The sequence below is a fragment of the Protomyctophum bolini genome (assembly GCF_963924005.1).
Source record: "Protomyctophum bolini genome assembly, chromosome: 21".
In the NCBI taxonomy this organism is placed as follows: domain Eukaryota; kingdom Metazoa; phylum Chordata; class Actinopteri; order Myctophiformes; family Myctophidae; genus Protomyctophum; species Protomyctophum bolini.
This window is the reverse complement of record NC_137882.1, coordinates 24,079,394-24,098,642: the sequence shown is the minus strand read 5'-3', so window position 1 is coordinate 24,098,642 and position 19,249 is coordinate 24,079,394. Positions and strand designations below refer to the sequence as shown.

At 45.1% G+C, this 19,249-nt stretch overlaps 1 protein-coding gene across 4 annotated transcripts in view; it reads left to right on the top strand.

The window, feature by feature from the left end:
• slc12a7b (solute carrier family 12 member 7b) overlaps positions 1-19,249 on the top strand; it is a 96,090-nt gene that overhangs the window by 17,639 nt on the left and 59,202 nt on the right. Inside the window, exon 1 of one of the 4 annotated variants that reach the window (XM_080793912.1) lies at positions 4,200-4,582. The exons of the other annotated variants lie outside the window; for them this stretch is intronic. Coding sequence (XP_080650038.1) covers positions 4,456-4,582 — 127 coding nt within the window. The 5' untranslated portion in view covers positions 4,200-4,455. Of the gene's footprint in view, positions 1-4,199; positions 4,583-19,249 lie in introns of those variants that run through there. 4 annotated transcript variants of the gene reach the window in all.

Sequence of the window (19,249 nt, the reverse complement as noted above, 5' to 3'; positions counted from 1 at the left end):
ACAGCGAGAGAGACTGCCCGGCTCTCTTGACCAGCTGTATGCCTCTGTGCCTGAATACTGGGCCGCCTAATGCAATTACCAGTTACATGACTCCCCTCCCTGAACAGGGAACAGATAAGTGCCCTTGCACTGTTTATTGTCTCCACCAGGCCGAAGGCATGGGGAGAGAGTATTTTTTGCACTCCGTCCGTGTGTGTGTGTGTGTGTGCGTCCGTCCGTCCGTTCATCTGTGTACATCTAATCTCCGGCACCGTTAAATCGGTCAATGCCAAATGTTGCACACACACTCCCTGGATGCCAAAGATGAACCTCTGCCTCAAATTTTACAGAACGGCCTGTTATAGCTGTCCAAAATTCCTGCAAATCATTACACACTATCTCTATAGTCATGTGTTCAAGACGGATCTGTCCGATATTTCAGATTCCATCCTAATTAGCTAACATTGGCTTTCAAAGTTTGCAGGATTGGCCCGTTTTGAACAAAAAGCCTCAAATCATGAACGCAGTGTGCAATTTACGTGAAATCTTTCACAGACTTTCCTACCAGGCTGAGGAATATAACCCACCCTTTTCACATTGGCCTGTTATAGCGCCACCAGCAGGTGGATTTAATACACATTTCTGGAACAAAATGCCTCCAATCATCCAATTAGCATCCAAGGCATAAGAAGAAATGGCACCCTTTTCACACAAGTGCGAATTATGTGGTTTCTTTAGGCTAGAAATGATGTGCTAAATTATGTGAAATAGTCCTGAACATAGGGTGTGACAAAACCTCAACGTTGATGCTGTGGGGAGTTTAAGAGCGTGGCGAGTGTCTAAACTCTAAAGAATGCCTCGTATCACATAGGATGCATGCACGATACCAACCTTTTAGCCAATATCCGATAAATGATCAGCGTGAGATATCTGTTAATAATAATAATAATAATATCGGTTCTATACCGGTAACACATACAGTATTTGTAAGTCGTTATCGTCCGATACCGATAGAGCTGCTGCACGGTTCTTGCTCAATTGTGAATCTTTAATTTCCTCCACGAGAATTGAGATAATGATTCTCACACGATTCAAACATTTTCCATGAAAATATTTATTAAAAAACTAACAAAAATAGAAGAGTAACTAAAATGAATTGGACAGTTCTAGCGCTGCACCATTCTTCACGATTATTCACAAAATGAGATTGCATACGGTGGGTGTCTGGATCTAGATCTGACGTTTTGTCGATTCATTGTGTAGCACACTATGCCCAATATCGTTCATCCATACAATCACATCACTACACTTGTGACAGTGATGGTGATTTAAATTTGTCAGAGAAAGTCAAAGACCCTGTGTGTTCCTTGTCTGTACTGTTTGTTTGAGTTGTCGCAGTAGTGCCGTCCTGTTGCAGCATCACATAGTAAAGTTGTATTTTTAAACTTTCAAAGCACATTCCTGGAACTACTAGCATTGTGTGCCAGACAGACTGGCTTATTGGCAGACGAGCTTGCGCTCTTCTCAGGAAATTAACTCGTGCGTAGAGTAAGTTAGAGTGCTCAAGACTCAAGACGGAGAATATATTACTGTAAGAGTCTGTGAACCTTTCTCTTTCTCCCCCCCCCCCCCCCCCCCCCCCCCCTCTGTATGTATTACCTTATGTTGTTCGGCTAAATTGTAAATTGTGCTCATCTTTCTCACCCCTTCTCTTTATCTTTTGTTTTCATACATTGTCTCACACACATCGCTCGGTGAGCTAAGGGTTACATCACTGCTTTTTGCAGATGATGTGGTCCTGATGGCACCATCGGTCCAAGACCTTCAGCTCTCACTGGATCGGTTCGCAGCCGAGTGTATGGGGGCTGGGATGACGATCAGCGTCTCCAAATCTGAGGCCATGGTTCTCAGCAGGAAACCGGTGGATTTGTGCAGTCCGGGTAGGGAATGAGGCATTACCCCAGGTGAAGGAGTTCAAGTATCTCGGGGTCTTGTTCACGAGTGAGGGGAGGATGGAGAAGGTGATCAGCCGGAGAATCGGAGCGGCAGGGGCGGAATTGCAGTCGCTGTACCGCTCACTGTTGTGACGAAAAGAGAGTTGAGCCAGAAGGCAAAGCTCTCTGTCTACCGAGCAATCTTCGTTCCTACTCTCACCTATGGTAATGAAGTGTGGGTCATCATGACCGAAAGAATAAGGTCGTGAATACAAGCGGCCGAAATGAGTTTTCTTCGACGGGTGGCTGGCATCTCCCTTAGAGATAGGGTGAGAAGTTCAGTCACACGAGAGAGACTTGGAGTAGAACCGCTGCAACTTCACCTGGAAAGGAGCCAGCTTAGGTGGCTCCCTAGGGAGGTCCTCGATGCACGTCCCACTGGGAGGAGACCCCGGGCCAGACCAAGGCGCAGTTGGAGGAAACCCATCGACTCACTGGCCTTGGAACGTCTCGGAATCCCCCAGGAGGAAGTCACTAATGGAGAGCCTGGAGAGGGATGTCTGGAGCACTCTGGTGGAGCTGTTGCCCCCGTGACCCGACTACGGATAAGCGGTTGAAGATGGATGGATGGATGGACATCATCCAAATCTCTATCTTTCTCCCTCTGTGGGTCTCTCTCTCTGTCACTCACTAATTATTTCTCTTTACCACAGTCTCTATATCTTTTTCTCTCTCTCTCTCTATCTCTCTCTACCACTATCAATTCAAAGGAGCTTTATTGGCATAAGAAAATCTGTCTGTCTCTCTCGGCAGGCCCTACTACTTAGTGCGGCAGCTGGGCTTGTGGGGTGGGAAATTTGGTATATAGTCTTTTTTTTTATTGGCCTAAAATTTTGTCTGTATACATACATTCAGGAATCCACTTGCGACTTGCTGACCATACCTTTAACATCTAATATAAGGCAAAATTTTCAATTTCCTTGTGATTTAAATAGCATTTGACAAACTAGGGGTTTTTCGTGATTCATTCCAAGCATTAGTTTTACGCAAAAAACACTCCTTAGGGCTTTGACAAATGTGATGAGATCAGCACAAATGTGATGAGATCAGCGCAAATGGGTTGAGGTCAGCACATTTTGGGAACATTTGGGCAAGTGGCTCATTTCGTTGGCTCGTCAGAGGTAAATAAACATGTGAAAAAGAACATTCAATGAGTGCTGGCATTCCTTCTTTTAATTGAGTATCTTTGAGCTCTGTTCTCTGCTTCGGCAGCCTTTGTTTCTCTAGGGTTACAAGAAACCTCTATAGAAAAATGTCTCAATACTGACAGCCGGTCAGCAAGTGGATTCATGAATGTATGTATACATATAGACAATATTTTAGGCCAATAAAAAAAGACTATACCAAATGTACCCCATTTTAAAGAAAATAAGCCTGAATTAATCTTGTATGTAGATGATGTCATAATGGGGAACTAGAGGGGAGAGTTATAGGAACTTGTTCTGGGTGGAGCAAGCCCCCAGATGTTATGAGGTCACATGTGACTCAGGCTCCTTATGTGTTCTGCTTATCTCCTTCCTTCCTGTCTGTGTGTGTGTGTGTGTGTGTGTGTGTGTGTGTGTGTGTGTGTGTGTGTGTGTGTGTGTGTGTGTGTGTGTGTGAGACTGTGTGTGTGCACGTTTCCACTGGAATCTGCCTCGGGTGGTCACTGGTGGCTATTTGGACCCAGACATGTTCCTAGTGGGGCGTAGCCCCCTCCCCCCACAGTAAGCCTACGTACCTCATCCTGCAGCCAGTATCCACATTGTCATTATGGTCATGCGTTATTCATGAGCATACTGAAAAACCCTGAGCCTTCTCATAAAGCTAGCTGTGTGTGTGTGTGTGTGTGTGTGTGTGTGTGTGTGTGTGTGTGTGTGTGTGTGTGTGTGTGTGTGTGTGTGTGTGTGTGTGTGTGTGTGTGTGTGTGTGTGTGTGTGTGTGTGTGTGTGTGTGTGTGTGTGTGTGTGTGTGTGTGTGTGTGTGACCCCACCTCCACAGTGGCGCTGATGTGCAGACTTCCTCCTCTTGTTCAACGGACACTGATGGCTCTTTGTTGAGGAAGGAGAGAGAGAGAGTCTATTTGAAATGTCCATAGAGAGGATGTTAATATGTATCTAATGTGTGTACTGTGTAGGTCCTGCCCTCTTTGGGCGGGGCAGTCCCGTGCTTCCTTATTTGGAAGAGGGATCACATGGCTCTGTTCTGTGGTAACCCAGCGATACAGGAGAAAACTGAGAGCTGGAACCCAACAGCAGCTGAACACGGGACAGCAAAAGTACAACACAGAGAGAGAAAGAGAAAGCAAGGGGGGGAGAGAGAGAGAGCTGCAGAAGAGAGAGACTTTGACTGACACTGTGTGTGTGTGTGTGTGTGTGTGTGTGTGTGTGAGAGAGAGAGAGAGAGAGAGAGAGGGGGGGAGCGCGCGCTCGCAGAAAGATAAGTGTGAGTGGGGCGAGTAACGGGACTGCTGAAGTGAGGATAGGCGTGTGCGGTTGAGAAAATGCCCACCAACTTTACAGTAGTCCCGGTGAACGATGGCAGAAAAGGGGCGATCGCGGAGGAGGAGGAGGAGGATGATGACAACAACGCACTGAGGGAGGAAGATGAGGACGCGGCGCCCCGCAAGCGTGAGTCCCTTTTCTTTCTTTGTATCCCCTCGGGGGGTTCAAGAGTTCTCCTCTTCCACCGTGACCGACCACTAAGGAGATGAGTCAGCCTGAGCCCCTGTCGGCTCCCTGGCCGGTTTGAAAGTTTTCACAACTGAAAAAGAAAGTAAAGTAGTTAATCATGGGAGTGTAAACAAGATGCAACACTTGACCGAGTTACTGGCAGTGTCGCTCCTCGCGTGTTGATGAGTCACCTCTCTTGGTGACTTGATGTCTCGTCTGTCATGAATGAGAGACTGACCTGATGATCAGCAGTCATAGAACATTCTAAAGTTTTTCTAACGCAGAAAGTGGCAGCTGATGTTTTTTTTCACCATTCCAATTTGTGCCTGTGTTTGGATCTTCTTGTTTAGTGTGCAGGGTCACCGGGGTGTGTGCGTGGGAGGCAATTTGCGTGCAAGACACAGTTGTTTTTTTAGTGAGTCTGCGAGAGAAGACAGGTTTCCCCTTACGTTGGGCTCCAGGCAGTTTTAAACTGTTACAGTGTAACCTCTTTTCTCTAAATCTCTTTCCTCTATCTGCTGTATTTCCCTTTTATTCTATTGCTGAACCGCCACAACCACTACTATCTCAGCTCCTCCTTCCTTCCTGTAGTATTTGAGTCTCATCTTTTATATTTTTAGCCTTGTTATGGTCTTCTATTCTCTAATGTCTGACCCATTTGGGTCCATTTATGGGCAGTTAACTGTCAGGAGTTTAGTGTGTGTGTGTGTGTGTGTGTGTGTGTGTGTGTGTGTGTGTGTTGTAACTTCATTGGGCAGCCCAGTCTTTCCCTTACCTTCATTGGCATCTCTCTGCAGTGATCATCACTATCATTGCAGCTCAAGGTAATGGGGTCAATGGGGCCCAGCAATGAACTTGACAACACGTCCTCGACAAGTAGCAATGCCCTGTACTGTACTGGTTGTTATGGTGACTGTCCCTGAATTTCCCTTGCTTGATTTGAACACACAAAATGTTCTGCCCCCCGTCACACGCTCCACACACCGACACCTGCAGTGCTCAGTTCTGACTTTGTGTACGGTATGTCTCTTTTGGAGGAGAGGTTCCAGGTAGAGGATCGCACGGGTCCATGAAATTGGACCCGGTCCGAACTGGGACCAGTGATATCTGAACCGAACCGCTATGAATCCGAGAAACATTCTAATTGGGGCAAAACGGCACTGATCCGATCCGATATAGATCCGGACCCATAGTGCAGCTCTCTGCAATATTATATGCTTTAACATGACATGAGACTGCTCTCTATGAGCGACGTGCCTCTCGAGACAGCGCAGCGGAGGGTTGCAAACTGGCATAGGCTAATATGAGTGCATTTTAGCACTAACGACATTCTTACCAGAGCTGTTGCCAATCACAACAAAACTGTCCCACATTTTTCCTCCGAGGTGGAAAGCCTGGTGAGTGAGTGGTGACGCGAGGTTAGTCCTACATTGCTTGTTGCTTTGCGGTTCACCTCGCTCGCTCAAGGGGGTCGCCATGATTGCATTAATATAGCCAGCGGTTTGTGTGTGTGTGTGTGTATGTATGTGTGTGTGCTGTCGGGATTGGGGTGAGAGAGAGAGAGAGAGAGAGAGCGCTCTCGCTCATGTCGAGGTGCATGACGAGACCCAGCCCTCGTTGACTCTGTTCAACAGACAATATGGACTTTAGAATGTAATGATTACAACACTGAACACACACATGTCTATTTTTGAAAGCTATTTTTAAAGTTGAAGGGTTTCATATATAAAGTTTCGGGTAACTGCATTTCAGACGATCCGACCGAGATCCGCGGCAATTTGGAATGGATCCGACCCTGCCCGAGAGGGACACGTCAATATTTTGGGCCCGAACCGGCTTCGGTTCTCTGTTCGGCTCTGGAGTTTTGGGTTCCTAATGGACCCGTGCTGCCCTCTAGTTCCAGGAAGCTAAATACCTCATATCGACCTGTGAAACGCTTCTGTATACAGCATGAGACAATGGTGGCTTTACTGAACTGATCCACTGCAACCACTTGTCCACTTGTCTTGTCATACAAAATACAATACAGTAGGCTATATCAAGGCTCAAATGTTTTCACTAAGCAATACATTGCCGTATGATGAATGAATAGCAAAAATAAACGATGCACAAGCACACCAAATGTTTGGTTTTGTTAAGATGCCCTGAGAGAGTGTACTTTTAACAAACTTCTCTCTCTAACACTCCCACGTCGGTCTTGCCAGAGTACTGTTCGTGTTCGCCAGGCTGTGAGCGAATCACCTCCCTCCCCGCTGCTTAATTTCTGCTGCGGAGCTGCAATTATGGCCACATGCTGCGTAGAGTTTTACAGACTGCCGTGGAGAGAATGGCTTCCTGTTATGATGCTTATGTGAGAGGTCCTACTGTGTGTGTGTGTGTGTGTGTGTGTGTGTGTGTGTGTGTGTGTGTGTGTGTGTGTGTGTGTGTGTGTGTGTGTGTGTGTGTGTGTGTGTGTGTGTGTGTGTGTGCGTGTGTGGAGGCAAGGGTTTCTTTTGTTTGCCCCATTTCAGTTTCAACTAGTATGCACTGGCGAGAGCGAGAGACTGGACTAAGGGGGGGCCCTCCCTCCCTCACTCCGTAATTATGACCAAAAAACGAAGTTGAGTGTGTCCTGATGTGTTCTTACTTCTTAGCATGTCGAAACACCAACAAATTCCCTTTTGAATAATTCCATGCGTAGTTTGCGTACCTGACCTGTACAAGTCTGTTAGTTTGTATGACATTATTAGAGAGCTGGCGTTAGACGGTGTCCTGGGCAGCATTAACGTGTATTGTTGAACAGAGAAGAGGAAGAGGAGGAGGAGGGAGTCGGATAGCAGACGATGTTATTGATTGGCATGCTGGCCGGCTTCCCGTTGGCCAAGTGGAGGGAGGTGAGAGTGAGACCACGCCTCCTGGCAGTCCTGTCAGTCGTCATTCTGTCTGAAAGTGCTCTGGCAGGACTCAACAGTTAGAATCACACTGGCCTGTCCCAAATCAATCTCTCTCTCTCAAACAGAGAGAGACTGATTTACAGACATACAGAATGTTAGTTTCCTAATACCCTCTGGTGAGTTACATCACTGAGTGTGTGTGTGTGCAGAGCAGATGTAAGACCAGTTGGACCACCTAATGTCCTCCCTCAGGACCAGCTCTCTGATTCAGATCTCCGTCCCTGGCATTCTTTAAGTTTTTCTAACTTACTGTGCTGCTCCGCTCAGTCACACGCACGCACGCGCGCGCCATTGTGTCAGAGCTCTCCATGTCTCGCTGTATAGTTTGTTCTGAAATGAAGCTTAGCCTTCACTGATTAAGGGAAAACATCATCTGCTTTAGACTGAAAAACGAAGTAAAATATCGCCAAATGTAACCAATTCAGTCTGTGTGGCTAGTATAGTATAGTATAGTGTAGTAGTAGTATAGTGTTATGCCTGGTGTGGTCTGCCCTAGACTTGCCCTTGCCTTCCAAGTTATAAACACAGTGATTTTCAGAGTGCTGTATATAGAATGGATGTTGACGGAACAGTAAAACTGTTTGTGGCGGGCTTGGACCCTTTTTCGTGCTTTTTGGAACTGCCCACAAGTTAATTAAAAAGGGTTTATTCTGAGCGTAGCTAGGTAGAGAATAATTTAGTTTCCAACACATAATTTGGAATAAACATTGGCCGTCTGTTCAGTAATCAAGCCCTGACCTTGTTGTATAAGCCTATACTTTAGTCTTTGGGAGGGTGGGGAGATTCATTTAATTTGGAAGGTCAGTGTAGATGTGTAGATATAGGGCAGAATCAAACCAAGGATGCACTGGTGCACCGGCCCACAGTTTTTCACCTTTTATTAGTTACTAGTCCTTACCCGTTCTGAATATATTAACAGAAAATAATGTTCAGTGTGTGTAATCTATCTAATAATTTAGCGATCGCTCGCCCGCTGTCTATTTTGTTCGGTCGCTGTCCGTGTGGGGGGTCTGTTATGTGGAAAAGTGTGTCCCAGTATTAATCTGTTTCCGTCCCAACATGCATTTCACTGGTGACCCGGAAGTGGACGGACAGACAGCGACCGAGCAAAATAGACAGCGGGCGAGCGATCGCTAAATTATTAGATAGATGACTACGTCATAACTTTGATCAATAGCAATCAGTTATCAATTTTTGAATTTTGAACGATTGAATTTTCGTGATATTTTCCAGCTTATCAGCAATCATAGGAATAGGAATACCATGACTGACTGAGTCAGTAGGTATACTGACTGAGTCAGTAGGTATACTGACTCAGGCCATGGTAGTAGCCTGAGGACCCTATTTTTCAAATAGCCGATCTACAAGCTCACAACGTGTCGATGCACAGTAGATCGGCTATTTGTGAGCATTAATTACAATACAATCCAAGGCGCTTTACATAGAATGTGCATTACATTCACCCATTCATACACCGATTGCGACAGAAGCCATGCAAGGTACCAACCAGCATATCGGGAGCAATTTGGGGTTCAGTGTCTTGCCCAAGGACACTTTGACATGTAGACAGGAGGAGCCGGGATTCGAACCGCCGACTCATGGATCATTGGACGACCTGCTCTACCTCCTGAGCCACAGCCGCCCCGTTTAGGAATAGGGGGTAAGGCACCGGCCAAGACAGGGCCCTAAATGCCTAAGAGCAGGTCAGGTGGTGGTGGCGGGGCAGAGGGCCTCTTCGTGTCTGTCTTTCTGCCCTGGCATGTGGCATGTGTTTCCTGTTTTCTTCCCCAGACAGGTCTGCTTTTGTTTAAAAAATGTTTTTCTTTTTTTTTTTCTTCTTTTTTGGCCTTTGCGTCGCTCCTTTTCTCTGTCCATTCCCCTCTCTCTGTTTTTCTTCTTCTCCCCTCCTGTCTATTCATCTACTGTTTATTGTTAGTTTGTGTTGCGTTTCCTCACTTTTTATAGTCACGTTCTGCTTCAGGTTTATCATACGGCCCATTGCCCAGAACAGGATTGTACCGTAGATTTCACAACTGTATCATCGCACGTGTTTTAGATGCTAGGCTTTTTGCTAGGCCTTAAACTATTTGGGGGCGAATACAGGAGGGCAGAGGCCCTGAGAAGTGAAGCTGGGAGGCTTTTGTTTAAGGTTATTTAGATTAGATAGCCTCAGCATGAGTCTGCATCCTGATCCAGCTGTGTTGCTCAACACTCCGTGTCTGTGTTTGTCTTGTACTGAGGGCAGCCTGCTCGCCCTGTCAAACAGTATGTCCATGTTGTTGTTCCATATCTGGAGTGAGGCCCATTGGTGTTATGTGTTATGGTCCACATAACTGTGGACAATGTAGGCCTATCACAAGCTAGTTGCAAATGTGTTGCATAGTCGTTTCCATTCATCAATCATCCATGTTGTTGGTTTTTAACCAATTTCATCCTGGTGCCCCCTTTTCAGGCATTTAAGACAAACATTATTTTTTCCCGTATAGATTGACGACTCACACGTAGTGGTATGAAATCATTAACTATGTGGCCTGTTTTGGCCATTTTACATCTTTTATTTTGACTAGACCTGTACATGCCCGTCACAGTCGGCCACCGGCCTACAGTACTTGTGAACGATGCAACTTGGGAACCTAATGATATACGTTGTCATAGCACCAGTTTTAACTGTCAGCCGGTGTCCCACATGGAGATCTGTGTATGTGCCTGTGTGTGAAGACTGCAAACAATTGATAGGACACTGACATCCAATAGTTAGCTGGCTGCATGCTCTAAACGTGTGTGTGTGTGTGTGTGTGTGCACGTGCGCACGTCCTGACCTGCAGTACGTGTATTGGACTGGGTTTCAGCTGTAAGCGCTACCCGAACAATTACGTACACAATGGCCCGGCACGCATCCTCTGTCCACTCTATCACACAAACACTGACACACGTGCTGTACGTGGCCGTGCACGTGGCCGTGCACGTTGCCGTGCACACTATTGCACAGATGCATTTGACAAATTCCACTGCAGGGTCAGTCTGAGTGCAGCGCTATATTCGCGTCACTAGCTGCCCCTTGACTGAGAGTAGTGGGCTGTTTACAGGTTGGGGCTTGAATGGGCGGGGGGGTGCAAGAGGAAGGCTACAAGAGACTTTGTTATGATTAAGGGAGTCGAGAGAGGAAGAGGTTATGATTTATTTCCCCTAAGGACATACACCGGTGCACGTGCCAAGCTGATAAAGCCGGCAGCCGGACAAATGACACATCCCTCATGCAAAGGGCAGCGGGAACATGTGGCGGCTGGACAGACGTTCAAAGGAATTCTGAACCATGATTTATTTGAACTGGGGACCCCCCACCCTGACAAGCACTTGGAATTGTAGGAGTTGAGGCATTACATTTAGTTTGACTGGGTTCCAACAGATAAATATTGTGAAAATAGCAGATCTACTATTTGACAATTTGAGTTTCATAGTATAGTCTTTTCCTGACCCACAGGTTGAGAACCACTGCAATATTATGAAGAGACAGTCGATCATGTTGCTTTTACAACAAACATCTGGACAGCATCGATGACAACAGAACGTTGCATAACAATCCGTGTGTCAGACTCATTACATCACTCAAGACTGGCAGCTTCGATCTGTGATGTTGATGAGACAAAGTCTATCAGTTAGGCCATCAATCAGGCTGTCACAACAATCATCAGCTGAACAAGTTATTTTGCGTCTCTGTAGAAGTGCTTTAACTCCTAAATTAGTAGTACAAATCTCCTCCCCTGCAGCTGTGATTCTGGTCTATTACCCTGTCTTTATTCCCACTGCAGTTTGGATGCGAGTGAGGCTCTGAGGGGTCACATGTGTTTCCTGAATCCTCTAGGTTAGATACACACGCAGAGGGGCACCAATGGGCTTGTGGTTAACCCATTCTGACCTGAGATCAGATTCTAAAAATGTCTTCTACATCCTGACAGTTTTCTGAAAAAGCTGTGTTTCTATGTCAGTCATTCTTCGATTTTTCAAAAATAGCAGACCTACTGTACAAGCTCGTAGCTATGAGCTTGTAGATCTGCTATTTTTCAATAGCTAAAGCATAACTTAATGCTAAAATCCAAAAGGGGTCCCCGCCCAAAATGGGTTTTAAGTCATGTATGCCACATGAGATATAAAGCTTAAGCTCATTCTGACAAAAGTGTGTGTTTTTGGGAAACTAACTATTGTTGCATGCGCGTGCACACACACACACACACACACACACACACACACACACACACACACACACACACACACAGCTGCTTAATTGTGGTACAGCGTGTTTGCACACACCCCTTTTATCCACAAGGTATTCATCTGTGGCTTAGTAGTGGATAAAAGACATTTAGCGTGTGTGGTTAGGAAAACATGAAGTCATGTTTGTTATTTCCTCGCTAATTGTTTACCCTCTCCATCATTTGATTGGCTTGTGGTGTGGGAAATTAACTTTCCCTCCCTTTATTCTCTGTCCATCCACTGAGAGGTTGTTGCATCAACTATACTGCGGCTTGTGTACAGTACTCCCTGTGTACGCTGGGAATGTACTCTGTTTGGCAGTCAAGTCTTTGTGTGTGTGTGTGTGTGTGTGTGTGTGTGTGTGTGGTTGTGTTGTGTTGTGTTGTCTCACGGTGTTTGGGAAACATGAATGAAAGTGCACAGCAAATCCTATGGCTATTACTTGACTTTAATGTTTAAACTGCTTGGCTATAAATACTACATCTATGGGTGTAATAATGGATTTCTGTGATTAATACAACGGTCATTGCAAATGTTAGGCTTTAGATATTATTGCATTTGATTACAAGGGTATTTGTCAAAATGGTTCGTTTAGAGTATTTGTGACTGATTGTTGGTTATTGGTTATTGAGAAACCACTGCTTACGTGATTATTTGTTGCAATAAACCTACTAGTCCATACTCTCATTTCCACCCACCGTCCATCCAGGCTATGGCACTGTGAAATACACATCCCATAGTAACAGCATTGCCATCAGTCCGGGCTATGGGCCCACGACTGCAAATACAAATCCCACAGTGAAAACGTCAGTAAACAGCCTACATTTTGGGAGGAAATAAATAAAAAATATATATGTAAAAAATTGGTAAATGGTGCATTTATATAGCGCCTTTTATCCAAGGCGCTTTACATAGATTGTGCATTACATTCACCCATTCACACACACATTCATACACCGATTGCGGCGGAAATCCATGCAAGGTACCAACCAACCAGCACATCAGGAGCAATTTGGGGTTCAGTGTCTTGCCCAAGGACACTTCGACATGTAGACAGGAGGAGGAGCCGGGGGTTCGAACCGCCGACCCATGGATCATCGCCCCATGCACTAACTATCTCACCCCCACTATCTCACTTCCTGCTATATTAGTAGCTTTAAGATAGCCCTGTGTACAGTATATACTATATACAGTACGTAGCACCAGAAGAATATATCTATAACAGTAATGTGTCGAGGACGGTGCGGCGCACGCACACATCATCGGGTGCAAGTTGCAACCAAGTGGCATTGGGTTGCATCGTACTGTACCCTGAGTTGGGTGATGCGTGTGTCTGGTTTGAGGTTTTCATACAGATACACAAAACAAATGTGGGTGTGATGTATTTCTATCTGTGTGTGTGTGTGTGTGTGTGTGTGTGTGTGTGTGTGTGTGTGTGTGTGTGTGTGTGTGTGTGTGTGTGTGTGTGTGTGTGTGTGTGTGTGTGTGTGTGTGTGTGTGTGGGGGGGGGGGGGGGGAAGTCTCCTATGAGTCAAAATGTACCTTGTGGGGACATTCTTCTGGTCCCCATCTCATTTTTAAATTACGAGAAAATCTGCAGTTTGTGGCAAGGATTGCACTTGGCGAGATCTGTTGGGTGTGCATGCGTGGAAGTCATTGATTATTTACTGTGATACGTGGGTGGGAAGACAGTTTATTTGTTTATTTGGATCCCCATTAGCTACTACCTTAGTAGCAGCTATACTCTTCCTGGGGTCCACACATAAAATACAATACAATTACATCATATGAAATACATTTTACAAGACAAAAACTACAACTAACTAAAACTACAAAAAAAAATACAACTAAATATAAAACAAGTGATTAATAAATATAACATCGCAAACCATGAATACAATTTCAGTTTGAGTAGCCTACCGTTACAGTATGAAAGCTTTTAAACAGTGTTCAATGACCATCATCAAAAGCAAGTGACATTTGATATTTCTTTAACTTATTTTTCAAATCTGATTTACTTGTTGCCTGATGTCTGATTTGTGATGGAAGACTATGCAGCTCTCTCATTGCTCTATATATTACCGTGTGTTGCATTGCATTCGTTTTTGAGATGGGAAACGTAAAAAAGGCCTTGTGCTGAATGTCTGGTATGTAGGTGTGTTCATCAGAGCTGAACTTCAGCCTGCAAATACAGGACAGCCGGAACTTTAGATGCAATAATACCTCTTACAAAAGACAGCAGGGAAATATTAAGTCTGTCCTCCATCAGTGGCCATCCCAAAGTGGCATGCATTCTGTTGGTGTTTGTTCTTTTTGTACAGCACAGAGCAATACTTGCAGCTCTATTTTGGACCAATTGTAATTTCACTAAATCCTTTTTTGCAGCACTAGACCATACCATTGGACAATAATCCAAATGAGTGAGGGCCAGTGTTTGCACAATTTGGGGAATGCATTGTTGTGGTATATATCTCTTAATAACAGACGGACTTCTTCCCATTGCTGCAACAGTCTTATCAACCTGCTTTGACCATGTTCATTTACTATCTAAAATGATGCCTAGCAAATTTGTCTCCTCTACCTGTTGGATTGGCATCCCTTTGACTAATGGATTCAACAGAGGTTTATTTTTCATCGCAATCTTTGATCCAAATACAATAATCTTTGTACACCATCTGGATATGGGTGGACTTGTGTGTGTGTGTGTGTGTGTGTGTGTGTGTCCTGAGCCCTGAGTTCACCATCAACTCACAGCCCATACGTATGTATGACCCATGTATGACCTACATGAGTCATACCACTGACTAGGGCATAGATTTAATATCGCAGGGGAATGGAAAGAACAGGTTGAGTACATAAGTATAACATCCAAGTTTAAAGCTTACTTACTTACTTACGCCTATTGCCCCTTCTGGGGTTTAGGCCGTCAACAAGAGCTCTCCAAGCATCTCGGTCCTCAGCCAACACTTCCAGCTGTCCCCAAGTGTGGCCCATAGTTTTCGCATCTGCCTCCAGGTCTCTGCGCCAGGTGTTCCGTGGCCGACCTCTTAGTTTACAGCTAGGCTGATTCATCGATTATTAATCGGCAGAGCTGTCGATTATTCGATTTGGCTGATGGTCACTTTCTGGCATTCCTAATGTCCATAAATCAGTCGTGAGGGGCCTGCAGATTGCAGGCATGCCCAAGCCGAGAGCAAAATTATGTTCAGTGTCTGCAATAAGATGCTTTCTGTACCCGTGATCTGTATCCTGAAGCACTTGTTTTCCAAGTTTGTCCACTATTGTTTGTGTGAATGCGAGTGTGCGTTGAAGTGTCCCTGAGCAAGACACTGAACCCTTAATTGCTCCCGATGTGCAGGTTGGTGCCTTGCATGGTTTCCTCCGCCATTGATGTGTGAATGTGTAATGCACATTCTATGTAAAGTGCGTTGGATAAATGCTCTATATAAATGCACCATTTAGCATGTGTGTTTCACAGAAGATGATGTGATGCCTTTGTCTGTGTGGAAATTAGAAGTACAAGGAGTTGCTCACAACTGAGCAACAATCGCCTAGCAACATAATGGCTTAATTTTGATGTTTTCCCACGACTTAACAATGGAATCTTCTATTATTTAATGTGTTGTTCAAACTCTCGTATGACTGCGAAATTATTACTTACTGTAGTACTGAATGACATTACTATATTTGTTTTCCCAATTCTGGCTCACGTAATGAGAACGAGGAGTTGATAAACCCCCGAGTTCACCCACGCATGTCTGTTGAATTCGATACGGGGCCACTTTGTGACCAGGGACTGCCAAGGCCCGGGTCCACACGATGATATATACCACTACAGCTCTGTGTGTCCTTTATTAATATCTGAGGATTTGCAGTAGTTGTATGTAATTTAGTTTCTGCCTCCCCATCTCTCTCTCTCTCTCTCTCTCTCTCTCTCTCTCTCTCTCTCTCCCTACTGTAACGCTCTCCCCTTCACTGAGTCAGTCAGTCAGTCAGTCAGTCAGTCAGTCACTTGGACTTGTACTGTCTCTCTTTCTCTCTCATGCTCTTGACACACTCCCAACACACTGTTGACACGCACACACACGTACATAGTCTACACACACGCACACCAACATTTCCTCCGGTTCCTCACACATTTCCACAGACACCACGCTACGCTAACACGCCCCACCCACTCTTTACTGTGTGTTGCATAACGGACAACAGTGTTTACCTGAAGGGTTTAAAGGCTTTAGGACGTCACTAAGTGACACACACAGACACACACACACACACACACACACACACACACACAATGCACTATTAAACATCAAACATGGATCCTTCTTATAATGACATGACCCAATCCATACACTCTCATAATAACCTTCTCTCATAACTTGATAAAAAAAAAATATATATATATATATATATAATCCTTCAGGATTTTGCCAAACATTGATAGTGGTACAGCAGCCAATAAAGTCAAATGTGTAATAAAATAGGTAATTAACAAACAGAAACCTAAAACTATCCAGATACACATCTCAGTCGTTGTGATTTTGTTAATGAGTTATATGTTGTAAAATATGTGTTTATTAATACAATATATATCCTGCCAGCTTCTCCTCCTAGAACTACATAGACATTTTGGTTTCCAAGCATTCATAACGGTCCCAAGGATTCCAAACAATGGCGCGTATTGTGCTGCTTGTCGAACGTTTCACTATCAAGCATGGATGTGATAACAGGTGGATCTTCCTCCCCTGAATGACAGAGCACTATTGTGTGAATGACGTCGAAGCGCGTACATACGTAGCACCTGCACAGACATTCCCCCGGCTACGTTGTGGGGCCTTTAGCCTTCCACTGTGCTTTTATAAAAAGGCCAGGATTAGCCTAATCTGGTTAAGTGATTACCTCCCATTTCACATGCTCTTTACTTAGACGCTCCGATTAATGGGCGGCCATGACAGGGGATGTTACAAGCGCTGCTGGATGGATGGCGAGCTATTACACTGGCTCAAGCCTTCCCTGGGGGGGGGGGGGGGGGGGGGCTAATGGCTGTCCTCCATGGGCGTGTGTATAGTCTGCACTCTGCACCTTTGCAGCTGGACTTCACCTTCATACTAAGCATTAAAGTATGGTATAAAAGAGGTATAAAGTACAGCAGCCTTGTGTTCCTAAAACAGAAAGATTGGGTAAGTCTGACGTTTCTTTCGGGACTTTTCACTGCTTTGTCTCAACCATTACTCAATGGCTCTGGTCTCAGCCCCAGCGGTAGATATTTTGACATTCCGTTTTTTTTTCTTTTTATGTTGCCACTACTGTTGGAGCAGCCATAAACTACACAGGTTCATTCCGATGTTCTGGGCATCTTTGTAATGTTAGTTCACTCACATTCACTGTAGTAGAACTGTGTCGTCTCCGCCTACAGGAAATACGTAGGCTGCGACCATGAGACCCGTTACGGAATCGGTCCATAGTTGTTACGAGGTAGATTTCCACTCACTTCAAGTATGGCAACTTTGGCATTGGTATTGATGAACTGGGATGAAATATTCATAACCTGGTACTAGTGTACCATTTAAGGGCTGCACATTTACAGTTTGACTGCCCAGCGTCGGTTGGAACCAGTAAATTGCTGTGACCAGCTATTTGTGGCTTCAGAGCCCCTTTCAAGGTGACACAGATTTTGTTGTGCAGATAGCATAGCATCTAACCGAAACATCCGCGGGAAGATCGCTATAGCGGCGGGACTGCGATGGGGCGTCAAAAACATATTTTTTATTAGAATTGAAATCGGTGATTTAGATTCAGAGATATCAGCTTAAGATTTTGGCTCCCCTCCGCTATAATGGAGGGGGAACACCTTTGCTTACGGACCAACCACTTACGGTATAATGGAGGGGGGAACACCTTTGCTTACGGACCAACCACTTACGGTTTAATGGAGGGGGGAACACCTTTGCTTACGGACCAACCACTTACGGTTTAATGGAGGGGGGAACACCTTTGCTTACGGACCAACCACTTACGGTTTAATGGAGGGGGGAACACCTTTGCTTACGGACCAACCACTTACGGTTTAATGGAGGGGGGAACACCTTTGCTTACGGACCAACCACTTACGGTTTAATGGAGGGGGGAACACCTTTGCTTACGGACCAACCACTTACGGTTTAATGGAGGGGGGAACACCTTTGCTTACGGACCAACCACTTACGGTTTAATGGAGGGGGGAACACCTTCGCTTACGGACCAACCACTTGCGGTTTATAATGGAGGGGGGAACACCTTTGCTTACGGACCAACCACTTACGGTTTATAATGGAGGGGGGAACACCTTTGCTTACGGACCAACCACTTACGGTTTAATGGAGAGGGGAACACCTTTGCTTACGGACCAACCACTTACGGTTTAATGGAGGGGGGAACACCTTTGCTTACGGACCAACCACTTACGGTTTAATGGAGGGGGAACACCTTTGCTTACGGACCAACCGCTTACGGTTTCTATAATGGAGGGGGAACACCTTTGCTTACGGACCAACCGCTTACGGTTTCTATAATGGAGGGGGGAACACCTTTGCTTACGGACCACTTACCACCACTTACGGTTTAGAAAGTGGTGCAATAGACACTCAGAGACTGTAGTGTATCGCTCGCCAAAGGTTAAAAGATGGAACCTCGATTAAAATAAAAGGCTTCTAAATCCTAATAGTTTTCTGAAAAACCCATGTTTCTATGTCAGTTGTGATCATTGCTCAACCTTTTTCATGTCAAGGACCCCAAGAATTATCTCTATTGGGCCACGGACCCCCATCTGAAAATATGTAGTTCCAGGGACGCCAATATTTTAGTTAAAAATGTTCGCTCTGAAATATATATTCAAAGATTTGCGGCACATTTTCACGACTTTTCAAAAATAGCAGACCTACAAGCTCGTAGCTTGTAGATCTGCTATTTTTCAATAGCTAAAGTATAACATAATGCTTAGAACACCCAAAATGTGTTCATTGAGTGAACGCTATTCCAATAACAAAGGCTGCAATAAAAACAATCTGTAACCTTCAGTAGATCCAGCATCATCTTCCTCCTGGACAGGTGGCAAGGCAGCTCCGCTGGATATGATGCAGTGCTTTTCAGCACTGCCGTTCTCATTAATGGATATGATGCAGTGCTTTTCAGCACTGCCGTTCTCATTAATGGATATGATGCAGTGCTTTTCAGCACTGCCGTTCTCATTAATGGATATGATGCAGTGCTTTTCAGCACTGCCGTTCTCATTAATGGATATGATGCAGTGCTTTTCAGCACTGCCGTTCTCATTAATGGATATGATGCAGTGCTTTTCAGCACTGCCGTTCTCATTAATGGATATGATGCAGTGCTTTTCAGCACTGCCGTTCTCATTAATGGCGTAGAAGCTGTTGCTATTTCCCCCCCTGGCCTGCTG